Source organism: Bos javanicus, chromosome 3, assembly GCF_032452875.1.
Source record: "Bos javanicus breed banteng chromosome 3, ARS-OSU_banteng_1.0, whole genome shotgun sequence".
In the NCBI taxonomy this organism is placed as follows: Eukaryota; Metazoa; Chordata; class Mammalia; order Artiodactyla; family Bovidae; genus Bos; species Bos javanicus.
The window spans coordinates 20,343,792-20,357,467 of record NC_083870.1 but is presented as its reverse complement, the minus strand read 5'-3'; the positions used below and the strand labels follow the sequence as shown (position 1 = coordinate 20,357,467).

Here is a 13,676-nt window from a genome sequence, read left to right as displayed (position 1 = left end):
TTGCAGTCCAAGGGACTCTCAAGAGTCTTCTCCAACACCACAGTTCAAAAGCATCAATTCTTCGGCGCTCAGCCTTCTTCACAGTCCAACTCTCACATCCATACATGACCACAGGAAAAACCATAGCCTTGACTAGACGAACCTTTGTTGGCAAAGTAATGTGTCTGCTTTTGAATATGCTGTCTAGGTTGGTCATAACTTCCTTCCAAGGAGTAAGCGTCTTTTAATTTCATGGCTGCAGTCACCGTCCGCAGTGATTTTGGAGCCCCCCAAAAGAAAGTCAGCCACTGTTTCCGCATCTATTTGTCACTGAGTTATACATTTAAAAAATGATTAATGGGCTTTCCTGGTGGTCCAGTGGTTAAGAATCCATCTGTTGATGCAGGTGACACAGGTTTGATCTCTGGTCCAAGAAGATCGCACGTGCCACAGGACAGCTAAGCCGGTGTACCACAACTATTAACCCTGTGCAGCGCACCCCTCCCCCAAAAAAAAGACATTAAAATGGCTTAAAGAGGAAGACTTGACACCATAAAACTTTAAGAAAACATAGACAAAACATTCTCTGGCATAAATGTTTTCTTTAGTCGATATCCCAAGGCAAAAGAAAATAAAAGCAAAACTAAACAAGTAGGGTGTAATTAAACTCAGAAGCTTTTGCACAGCAAAGGAAACCATTAACAAAAAGACAAGTTATGGACTGGGAGAAAGTATTTGCAAATAATGTGACTGACAAGGGTTTATTTTCCAAAATATAGCTCATTCAGCTCAATTAAAAAAACTGTCAAAAAATGGACAGAACACTTAAAATTGTGTTTTCTCCAAGGACAACATCCAGATGGCTAACAGGCACCTGAAAAGATACTCGACATCACTGTATTAGAGAAATGCAAGTCAAAACAATAGTGAAGAATCACCTCACACAGAACTGGTCATCATCAAAAAGCGTACAAATAATAAATGCTGGAGAAGGTGTGGAGAAAAAGGAACCCTCCTATAGTGTTAGTGGAACTTAAATTGGTACAGCTACTATGGAGGACAACATGGAAGTTCCTTAAAAATTAAAAGATACATATTCCCCAGTGTTCATGGCAGCACTGTTTACCACAGCCAAGACATGGAAGCCACCTAAGTATCCATCAGCAGATGAATGGATAAAGAAGATATGTTATAAATGATACAATGACTTTATTTACAAAATAAAAACAGATTCACAGGTATAGAAAACAAATTTATGGTTACCAAAGGCAGAAAAAGAATGGGTAAATAAGGTTCGGATTAATAGACAGATTCTGCTATATATAAAATGGATAAACAACAAGGTCCTACTGTATAGCACAGGGAACTATATTTGATACCTTGTAATAACCTATAATGGAAAAGAATAGGAAAAAGAATATATATGTGTATATAACCAAATTACACTGCTTTACACCAGAAATTAAAGCAACATTATAAATCAATTCTACTTCAATTTTTCTTAAAGAAAGAAAAATATATTAGGAAGCCAAATCAAAAGGATCATATACCATGATCCAGTGTGAGATACATTCCAAGGATGCAAGGGTGGTTCATCTGTAAATCAACATAATAATCACATTAACAAAAAGAATTAAAAAACATGATCATCTTAATAGAGGCAGAAAAAGCATTTGACAAAATTCAACACCCAGTTATAAAAACTACAGAAAGAACATCTTTCAGCATAATATTATAGGCAGTATATGACAAATCCACAACTAAAATAATACTCAGTGGTGATGAACTGAAAGCTGTCCTTCTAAGAATAGGAACAAAGCAATGATGTATATACTCTTGCCATTCTTATTCAACATAGTATTGGAAATTCTAACCAGAGCAATTAGGCAGGAAAAAGAAAGAAAAGGTATTGGAACAGAAGAAGTATAACTGTCACTATTTGTGGATGACATGATTTTATATAGTTGTTATTTACTCACTTAATCATGTCCAATTCTTTAGTGATCTCGTGGACTGTAGCCCACTAGGTTCCTCTGTCCTTGGAATTTCCCAGGGATTGAATCTGTGTCTCCTGCATTGCAGGCAGATTCTTTACTGCTGAGCCACCATGGAAGCCATAATTTTGTATAGAGAAAATTTTAAAAACTCCACCAAAAGCTTATTCGAAACAATAAGCAAATACAATTAACTTTCAGTATACGGAATCATTATACAAAAATCAATTTCATTTCTGTGTTAACAATGAGATAGCAGAAAAGCAAATTAAGAGAAAAAGCAATCCCATTTAGAATTACAACAAAAAAGAATGAAATACCTAGGATAAATTTAATCAAGGAGGTAAAAGACTTGTGCACTGAAAACTGTAAGACATTGTTGAAAATAACTGAAGACACAAATAAATGGAAAGATATTTCAAGCTCATGGATTGAAAGAATTAACATTGTCAAGTGTTCATACTACCTAAAGCAATCTATAGGTTCAGTGCAATCCCCATCAAAATCCCTATCAAACATCAAAGGATGTTTTCCACCAAAATAGAAAAGAAATTCTAAAATTTATATGAAACCACAAAAGAACCTGAATAGCCAAAGCAATACTGAGAAAAAAGAACACAAAACTATAGTAGGCATCACACACCCTGATATCAAATGATACTACAAAGCCACAATAACAAAAAACAGCATGGTATTGATAGAAAAACAGATACATTGATCAGTGAAACAGAATTGGAAGCCCGGAAATCTATGCATTTACGTACAACTAATTTACAGCAGAGACGCAAAGAATATACAATGGAGAGTCTCTTCAGTAAATGGTGGGGTAAGAAACAAGAGCAACATAAAAAAGCTAAACTAGGCCACTGGACTCATACTGTACACAAAAACTAACTCAAAATGAATTAAACTTAATGTAAGATCTGAAACCATAAAACTCCTAGAAGAAGAAAACATAGGCTGTACATGCTGACATTGGTCTTAACATTATTTTTCTGGATATGTCTGCCCAGGCAAGCAATACAAAAGGAAAAATAAACAAATGGGATTACATCAAACTAAAAAGTTTCTGTATAACAAGGAAAACCATCAATAAAACAGAAACATAGCCTACTGAATGGGAGAAGAGATCTGCAAATCAAATATCTGATAAGGGGTTAATACCCCAAATATAAATAACCCATACAACTCAACAACAGAAAAACCAATAACTTGCTTTAAAAAATGAGCAGAGGAGCTGAATGGACATTTTTTCCAGAGAAGATATACAAATGGCCAATAGGCAGATGATGTTGAACATTACTAATTGTTAGGGAAATGAAAAAAACCACAGTGAGCCATCACCTCATACCCATTAGAATGACTGTTTTCAAAAACGCATGAAATAACAAGTGTTTGAGAGGATTTGAAAAAAATGGAATCCTCATACACTGCTGGTGGGAGTGTAAATCCATGCAGCCACTGTGGAAAACAGTATGGAGATTCCTCAAAAAATTAAGAATAAAACTACTGTATGGTCTGAGTATTTATACCAAGAATACAAAAGTACTGATTGGAAAAGATTAATGCACCCCTATGTCCATCACAGCATTATTTACAATAGCTAAGAAATGTAAACATTGTAAGTGTCCATTGATGGTTGAATGGATAAAGAAAAATGTGACATATATATATATATATATGTATGTATGTATGTATGTATGTATGTATACACACACACACAAAATGGAGTACCACTCAACCATTTAAGAAAAAGATGATCTCTTTCCCTTTGGCTCACCACTGAAAATCCTGGTGTCACCATGGGCCGCCGCCCTGCTGGGTGTTACCAGTATTGTGAGAACAGATCAGATCAGTCGCTCAGTCATGTCCGACTCTTTGCGACCCCATGAATCGCAGCACGCCAGGCCTCCCTGTCCATCACCAACTCCCGGAGTTCACTCAGACTCACATCCATCGAGTCAGTGATGTCATCCAGCCATCTCATCCTCTGTCGTCCCCTTCTCTTCTTGCCCCCAATCCCTCCCAGCATCAGTCTTTTCCAATGAGTCAACTCTTCGCATGAGGTGGCCATAGTACTGGAGTTTCAGCTTTAGCATTATTCCTTCCAAAGAAATCCCGGGCTGATCTCCTTCAGAATGGACTGGTTGGATCTCCTTGCAGTCCAAGGGACTCTCAAGAGTCTTCTCCAACACCACAGTTCAAAAGCATCAATTCTTCGGCGCTCAGCCTTCTTCACAGTCCAACTCTCACATCCATACATGACCACAGGAAAAACCATAGCCTTGACTAGACGAACCTTTGTTGGCAAAGTAATGTGTCTGCTTTGGAATATGCTATCTGGGTTGGTCATAACTTTCCTTCCAAGGAGTAATCGTCTCTTAATTTCATGGCTGCAGTCACCATCTGTAGTGATTTTGGAGCCCAGAAAAATAAAGTCTGACACTGTTTCCACTGTTTCCCCATCTATTTCCCATGAAGTAGTGGGACCGGATGCCATGATCTTCGTTTTCTGAATGTTGAGCTTTAAGCCAACTTTTTCACTCTGTGTTTTAAAAATTAAAAATAAAAATAAATAACCAAACACACACACACATAGATACAGAGGACCAAGTAGTGGTTACCAGCGTGGGAGGGTGGTAAAGTGTGAAGTGGATAAAGGGAGTCAGCTGTATGGTGATGGATGGAAAATTAAACTTTGATTATAAGTATGCTCATGAATGTATATAGAAGTAGAAATATAAGGTACTCATTAAACATGTAAACCAGCATTAAAGTTCAGTATGTCATCCATAACCTCATTTATGTTACCAATAAAAAGTGTCGAACAAGACTTTTAAGATTTTAGCCCTAGACATCAGAAAAAAATGATTTAAAATAAACATGAAAAGACATTTGGAAAATAATTTTTAAATTAATTTTTATTTATGTATTTTTGGCTGTGCTGGGTGTTCGTTGTGGCACACAGGGTCCTCACTGCTGTGCACTGTGTTTCTCTAGTTGCAGTGGGTGAGAGCTGCTCTAGAAGCGGTATGTGGCCTGCTCCTTGCAGTGACTTCTCTTGTTGCGGAGCAGGGCTCTAGGGCATGTGGGCTTAGATGCCCCACAGCATGTGGGATCTTAGTTCCCAGACCAGGGATGGAACCGTTTCCCTGCATTGGGCTTCCCTGGTGGCTCAGCTGGTAAAGAATCTGCCTGCAGTGTGGGATACCTGGGTTCCATCCCTGGGTTGGGAAGATCCCCTGGAGAAGGGAAAGGCTACTCACTCCAGTATTCTGGCCTGGAGAATTCAATGGACTGTATAGTCCACGGGGTCACAAAGAGTCGGATACAACTGAGCGACATTCAGTTTCCCTTTCCCCTGCATTGGCAGGTGGATTCTTAACCACTGGACCATGAGGTAAGTCCCTGGAAAATAATTTTGTTGACAACTTTATTTTCATATTTCTAGTTTGAGACGCAAGTTTAACACTTTTGTGTCTCACTTTTTCTTTCTTCTCAGGGATCCATCTGTCTCTAAATCTATAGAACGAATCTTTAAAATCTGGGAAGATAGAAATGTATACCCAGAAGAAATGATTATGGCATTAAGAGAAGCTTTGAGTAAGTATCCTTTCTCTCTGAAAAGAAAGACTGAATCATTATTCAGTCTTTAAAATTATATGTACTTTACAGGTCCAGTCCTTTTGCTTATTAATGAAAGACAAAGTTTGGGATATGGCCCTATTTGTTTAAAATTAAATAACTGTACAAATCTGTTTGCATTAATTTAAGTAGAATGGTTTGGAGAGGGTTGAATTTGGGTTTTTTGACTTAAGAAAAGGCAAGCATATTAAGTGATGATCATTAATTAATTTTCTCCAGCCCTGTCCTCTTACTTTTGGGAGAGTTTTTAGACAAGGTTTCAGTTTTCACTAAATTATTTGATACATTAATCATATATTGATATTCTTCAGTCTCTTTTAGTTTAGATTTACAGTAAGTTTTGTACAGGTGTTTTTAAAAGTATTTAGTTTCTATGTGATTAGATTCGTGTAATAAAGTCAGTGAGTAGAAGTTGGTGATTTTTGATAACATGACTGTAATTTGACTAGAAATTTGCTTTAAAAATAGCATCTTCTAAGAAGCTGTTAAATTCTTCATTTGAGTGAGTTACCTAGTGTTTTTAAACTTCCTACCCTATTCTTCTCCAAATTAGTTATTTCTTTGATACAGAAATCATGTTTATTTGACAGCTTCTTAGATCTGGTGGGTGTTTTTATCTTTTTGTAAAAATAAAAGAAAAGGAAAGAAAGAAACAACACACAATCTCGGATTGCCTTTTTTCAACTTTGACACTGAAGTGGACAGACAGAACAGCTTCCCATAACGCCAGATTGCAAAACTGAAATGTTTTCCAGGTACCACTTTCAAAACTCAGAAGCAGCTGAAAGAAAATCTGAACAAACAACCGAATAAGCAGTGGAAGAAATCACAAAGTAAGGAACAAAATCTCAACTAATATAAATTACCTCCTCTTTTTGGAGCAGAAGAAAATGTAGACCATTTGACATCGTACCTGGCATAAACCATGGGCAAGCCTGTGTTTTCCAGGCCTGGGAGGCTCCCAGTGACTTACACTAACCAAGCCATCATGGAGTTACTTCTTTAAAAAAAATAAAAATACTTTTAAACAAAGGAAATGCAGAAAAAGGGTTTAAATGTGTGAAGATTCAAGAGTAGTTGGGGGATTGGAAGAAGAAAAAAATACATGATAGTGCCCGGGGTACCTTTAAGGTTCAAAGCTATGTGAAGTTAGAGGCAGCTGGCATTACAACCGAGCTGAAGAGGAGACTAGGCGTTAAGAAGCATTTCTGTGGGAGCCATGAAATCCTTCAGATTTGGGGAGATACTCTGCCAGATTAGACATGGGCCTCAAATCCTGGCCAGAAGCCATTCTCTTAACAGGAGCTCCTGCTGTGTTTATCATGTTTACCCAGCATGAGATCATGGGAGTGGAATACTGCATGTGATAGGCTGCTGTGGGCCAAACTGAGGAATGTTGAGAAAGATTTGAAGGTGTGGAGGGAACAAGGTAAAAGACAGACTTGGGAGGTGAAACAAGACACTTGGGATGGTTTTGCTCCAGCAAGCATGTGATATTCATCATGATTAAGGGAGTCCTTTCACATCCTTTTGGTCATAAGTTGCATGCTTAGGAACAGCAAGAGTCATCATTTCAGCCAAAGTTCAACCACAGTAGTATTGTACCTAGAACTTTTCCTGCCTGTTTTTGCTTTGAATTGAGTCAGCAGAAAAAAGAAATCCAAAACTAAATACATAGGAATAGAGTTGATGCTTGGAAGTAAATTTTCTTCAGCCAGTGATCAGAATTAATTGGATGTCCTGCTCCTGGACACCCTTAATTTGAGGTGTTAAGATCCTGTTACACTCAGTCAGTATAGGCAGAAAGATACTTCTTGTATCTCCAAGTCAGTAATTCTAGGACTTCAGACTTACAGAGTATATTGGAGGTAAGTAGGTTAAACCTATCTAAATAGTACATATTTTTATACTGACCATGCTTGGGAGTTTTCAGTTTACATATCCACTGTATGTTCTAAGCGTTATGATTTAAATGTGCATGTTTGACATATATTCAAAGAGTATATACCCTCAACTATAAAGCTGAAAATTTTCCTAAATAATTAGTCAACATTTTTTGTCTATATTCTTAAATAACCTTTTGTTTAATTCAACAGCATCCACGAATCCAAAAGCTGCTCTCAAGTCTAAGATAGTTGCTGAATTTCGAGTAAGTTACAGAATATGTCCCCTGTGCCAAAGTATTATCCAATCCTTTTGTGTTATAGTTTTCTGTATAGTTCATCCTGTAAGATTTCTTTTTATTGAATTATGCATCCATTATTTTTATTTATTTTTTTTTGCTTCATATATTTGCTTCATATATTTTAAACATATTGAAACTCTCTAAAACTCAAGAGTTTTATCTGTATGCCAGTTGAAGTCTGTATTAAACCCGAAGAAGGGGTTCATCTTCCTATGAAACTATTAAATTAAAATTTACTTAAAGTTAACATACTAAAACTATCTAATTCAAATTGAAAGAAGAGATAAATGGATCTTTGCCTGTTTCAATCTTAACTTTATATCCATGAATTATCTTTGAATAACATGAAAAAGATCTTTTAAAGTATATAACTGAAAATATGGTTTTGATACAAGAATTGATGTTGATATCCCTGATTCTGAGGAAATACGAAGGTTTTTGCTTCTCATGGTTTAGTTAGGTGTTAGTCATGTTTTACTTTGGTGTAGAAAGATAGAGTAAGAGGATGATTTCATAAATGAAGTATGACCCTGGTCCGTGTTCAGTCTCAGGCCCTCATTGAAGAGCTGTTGCTGTACAAGCGCTCAGAAGATCAGATAGAACTGAAAGAAAAACAGCTGTCAACCATGAGGGTGGATGTGTGCAGCACAGAAACTCTCAAGTGCTTAAAAGGTAATCTTACATCCTTCTAAATAGAATAAGTCAGGTTCTCTTTCCAGATGTGTCATTTCAAGTAATCAGACTGACTGCTTCCATAAAGAGAACCTCAGGTTGTAGAGAACTGCTGTGGCACCTGTTTCCCCGGTTGTGATCTCATGCATGTCAGTTTCATAAATAAATTCCTAGCCTTCAAATTTTACACCTTAGAAACAATGGTACATGCCACTTATATCTCCATTAAGTTAGAGAAAAATAAATTTAAAAAATTTTTAATAAGTATATTCTATCCTTTTCCCCACTTCTGGTCCTTTCTTGATGTATCAGGCTATGATGGACAGGTGTATTTCATGTGTGTGATTATGTGGTTTGTGTTCACTCTTCAGTAAGGTCACTGTAGGGAACTCCCTGGCAATTTCAGTGGTTAAAACATGGCACTTTGATTGCCGTGGCCTGGGTTCGACCACTGGTCAGGGAACCAAGATCCTGCAAGCCAAACAGCACAGCCTAAATAAATAAGGTCACTATAATACCTCATAAAGTCTAATCACTTTCTTTCCCTTACATTGTAGATTATAAATAATAATCATAGTAATTTATTAGAATGTGAATCTCATGAAAGTAGAAATTATCCTTATTTGTTCTTCCAATATCTTAGTGCCTAGACCAAATACCTGGTATGTAATAAATACTTGATAAATATTTTTGAAATAATAAGTAAATAGCTACCGAACTATTTGTTGTGGCACCTATTTTGTTCTTGTACCATGCTTTAAATTGAACATGTATTATCTACTTTAATCCTCAGAACAACCCAGAAGCATGTTAAAAACCTCCACTTTGTACATAAGAAATCTGAGACTTCATAAGGAGATACGAAACTTGGCCAAGTTCCACAGCTAATAAAATGCAGAGCCTAAATTTATATCTATACCTAAGGCTCTATTCCAACATCACTGGGCAAAAAGTACTTAGGAGAATAAGTAAAAGATGGTAATGTCACTGTTGTTGAAAAACAATTCATGGTACTTTTCTAATTTCAAATTACCAAGGATCTTCTCCAGAGAGGAAAGAATTTCTAAGCATGATACACACAGAGGTCACTTTATCTTTACTTTTTTGAGCCTCTGTTTTTTTCCTCAAAGGGATACATCTTACTATAATCTATAGTGTAAAAGTTAATGGTATATAAAAAAAAAAGTTAATGGTGTGTAAGTGTATAGAATTGAGCCTCATTCCGTTATTCCTAAGTAGCAGGGTGACATCAGATTTGTGAATTAAAGCAATCAGCAAACTTTCATTTAGTTGAACTTTATCTTAATTACAAGTGCTTTCATGATGCACTCTTGCTTCAACCTAGCAGGATCACATGAAACATTTAAATAATCTGTTTTGTGATTTTTTGTGTGTGTGATTTAGGGAAGCTTCTTTAAGGTGTAACTATGAGACTAAGAAAATATAGAATACTTCCTCTTGTTATTTTAGATAAGACAGGTGGGAAGAAGTTCTCCAAAGAATTTGAAGAGGCAAGTGCCAAGCTGGAGGAATTTGTGAATGGATTGGATAAGCAGGTGAAAAATGGGCCCTCGTTAACAGAAGCACTGGAAAATGCTGGAATTTTCTATGAAGCACAGTACAAAGAAGTAAAAGTGGTGGCCAATGTAAGTAATGATTAATACTGTCTTAACATCAGTTGCTGTCTGTATATCTGTGACTATTTATAGGTGTTATTTAACTCTATAGGGATAAGCATTATTATTTCTAGTTCACAGATGAAGAAGTTACTTTTGAAGGTTAGTAACCTTGTACAAGGTCGTAATATAGCTAGCAAGTGAAGCCATCTGAATTAAGACCTAGGTCTTTCTGAGGATTTCCTTGGTGGTACAGTGGTTGAGACTCTATGCTCCCCATGTAGCAGGCATGGGTTCGATCCCTGGTCGGGGAACTGGATCCCACATGCTACAAATAAGAGTTCCGTATCGCAACTGAAGAGTCGCACATGCTGCAACTAAGACCTGACGCAGCCAAATAAATAAATCTTAAAAAAAAAAAGACCTAGGTCTTTCTGATGCTAAAGACCATTAAGCTTTGCTAAAGCCTTATGTCTCAGTTTTTCAGTGGCTATGTGCCACGTTACTATTACAGAATATAAAATTGGGCAGAAGTATGTATACTTTTTTTAAACCCAGAAAGCTACATGGAAATATTGTAATTGAATTTCAGCTCAGTTAAGGACCCTCTTTTTCCCCACCTCGACTGGAAGAGGGATTGATATTTGGACATTTGTCTGTAACGGCTCTTGAAAGAAACTGCTTTGTACTTTTTTTTTTTTCTTTCTTTTTTTTTTAAAGTTTTAATCACTGTATACGGTTATAGAGGGGCTTTCCAGGTGGCACTAGTGGTAAAGAATCTGCCTGCCAATTCAGGAGACATGGGTTCAATCCCTGGGTCAGGAAGATCCCCTGGAGGAGGAAATGGCAACCAACTCTAGTGTTCTTGCCTGGAAAATAGACAGTGGAGCGTGTGGGCTACATACAGTCTATGGGATCATGGAGTCAGACACAACTGAGCATGCATGCGCACATGGTTATTAGAGTATGTAGTTCTTTAATTATTACTATTTTTTGGCCACACTGGAGCTTTTGGGATCTTAATTCCCCATCCAGGTATTGAACCCACGCCTTTGGGAGTGAAAACTCTGAGTCCTAACTACTGGACCCCCAGGGAATTCCCAGTATATAATTCTTTATATCCAACGAATCCCACTTCTTAGACACAGTTTCTTTTAACTCATTTAGCTGTTTTTTCTGGTATTTACCTCTATATTTCTGAATTATGTACTCATATTATTCTTTCTTGATTTATACTGTATAAGAAATATTCATTGGGACTTCAGCAGTCCAGTGGTTAAGATGCCATTCTTCCACTGCAGGGGATGTGGGTTTGATCCCTGGTTTGGGGAACTAAGATCCCACTTGCTGTGGGGCGTGACCAAAAATAAAAGAAAAAAGGAAATATCTGTTAACTTCTTCATGTGACAAATGAAGATTTAGCTTATAGTCACCTCCCTAGCCTCTTCTCCCAGTATCATTATAACTTTAAAATCCGTTGATTATCCTGTAATTTGAAATACTAAATTTACTATTTTTTTGAGCACTTATTCTAGGTTCCCCACTTTATAAAATTAAAATAATAACATTCCTGTTCTTTCCCATTATTTTCTTCTGTCCCTTCAGTTTCTCAGCATCACTAAACTATACTTTTACATTTTCTGGGTTGATAATACTTATATTCCACCCTATAATTATAATTAAGTCTTCTTTGCTTTAAAGGCTGAAAATTAATAAGCAAAAAACATTCACCATAACTGTGTGAACATTGTTCACTACAAGGTTTTATAGTAACTTGGTTATAGTAGAGAGTTTTTGTTTTTTCCTAGAATTTCTGTTTTTCTTGTTTGCCTTTAGCTTTTTTTTTTTGGTCTCTCTAGATTCTGTATCCCATCAGATATTCCAAATCCGTGTTTTCCCCCAGAGACCTTCCTATCAGAGCTTGTATTCTGCTCTATTTTAGGTATTTAGATCTCATCCTAGGACTATTCTTTACTGCTTTTCTGAGCTGAGGCCTCTATTTGCCAATTTCCATGTCTTCTTTTCTTGGTTTTCTCTCCTGTTTTGCTAGAGTATATCCTCTGTTAATTTCCCAAAAGAAGAGTTTGTGAAGGATGACTTCTGGGTCTCTCTATTTTAAAATGTCTTTATTCTGTTTTTACATTTGCTCTGATAGGTTGGCTGGTTGAAGATCATTTTCCCTCACAGCTTAAAAAGCATTAGTCCATTGTCATTAATGTTGTTGAAATGAAATCTTTGCAAGGTCTTTGTAGGTGAAACTTTTTTCTCTGGAAGCATTTAGGGGTATTTTCTGTGATGTTCTGACATTTTGCAATGATATATTTACAGGTGAGGTTTTTGTTTTGCATTCATTATGGGTTAGTTGGAGGGCTTTTTCAGCCTGAATTCTGAGATAATTTCTTTATCTCCTTTTTCTTGGAAATTGATTAATCAAATGTTAGACTTCCTAGGTTGATCCTCTAGGTGTCCTGTGTTTTTCATGTTTCATCAACCTTGATCTTTTTGTTCTGCTTTCTGGAAGATCTAGAGTCTTTTTCCTTCCTCTAGTTAACTTGATTTTTCTCTTTTATGATTCTGACTTTCTTAAAAATCAGATACTACCTCTTTTTTCTTTTCATATTTAAGAATGAGATATGAAAAAATTGATTGGGAAAGCTCTCTATACATAGATAGGAATTATCTGAGTTTATTGCAAGTATGGTAAAGTCTGTGTAGATAAGGAGCTGGCTGTTAGGGTGGAAGGAGTCCTAAATGTCAGAAAGCTGGAATCTTTTTGCCAGGATACTGTAACTCTTTAGAGAAGAACTCATATTTTTTTGCCTGGGGCATAGTGCCTTACCTGCCACATCAGGATTGCAGAGGAGTTGGTATTGAGTGTTGGGTATTCACACTTTTAATTTCTAATTTCAACCCCTCTATTCATTCCACTTTTTTATACTCATCGTTTCTTGGAGCAAAACTTCTCAGGGATTCTGCAAGACAGAATCTTTCCCAGGTGTAACTTCCTTTCTGCATATTCCTAACCTCATTTTTCTCCGCCCTCACTTCTTACCGCTCATCACTTCTTACTCTTACAGCTCGTTCTGTTTTCTAAAAATTTGTAGAAACCTTTTTCTCAAATATGCTGCTGGTTTATACTTTTGTGTGCATTACTAGTCATTTATAGGTGTTCAGGAGGGAGAGACACTAAATGGGAGTGGTCAGTTTACCATTTTTACTCAAAGACCATTTTGTGATTTTTGAGTAGTGAACCATCATCACTTATTTATGAAATTATATAAAATGATTTAGTGTGCTTTGGAGGATCCACAGCAAATGGCTGGGAGAAGTTTATTCAGCTAACAGTCATTCCAGCTCTTTGCTAAATCATGTCCAACTCTTGGCAACCCCATGGACTGCACCCTGCCTGGCTCTTCTGTCCATGGGATTTCCCAGGCAAGAATACCGGAGTGGATTGCCATTTCCTGCTTCAGGGGATCGTCCGGACCCAGTGTCTCCTGCATTGCAGACAGATGCTTTACCATTGAGCCACCAAAGAAGCGCTTCATTGAGCACATGCAATTGCAATTCTGTATAATAGAAACT

General features: G+C 36.8%; 1 protein-coding gene across 10 annotated transcripts in view; it reads left to right on the top strand.

Moving 5' to 3' along the window:
- Positions 1–13,676, top strand: part of RPRD2 (regulation of nuclear pre-mRNA domain containing 2) — a 99,163-nt gene that overhangs the window by 59,246 nt on the left and 26,241 nt on the right. For 6 of the 10 annotated variants that reach the window (XR_009734684.1, XR_009734683.1, XM_061407712.1 and 3 more), the window contains exons 3-7: positions 5,476–5,576; positions 6,374–6,451; positions 7,715–7,767; positions 8,349–8,475; positions 9,946–10,121. Coding sequence is in view for 8 of the 10 variants with exons in the window: in XM_061407712.1 (XP_061263696.1) it covers positions 5,476–5,576; positions 6,374–6,451; positions 7,715–7,767; positions 8,349–8,475; positions 9,946–10,121 (535 nt within the window). In the remaining 2 variants the exon portion in view is untranslated. The remainder of the gene's footprint in view (positions 1–5,475; positions 5,577–6,373; positions 6,452–7,714; positions 7,768–8,348; positions 8,476–9,945; positions 10,122–13,676) is intronic. The other 4 variants (XM_061407737.1, XM_061407722.1, XM_061407763.1 and 1 more) reach the window with 1 other exon arrangement.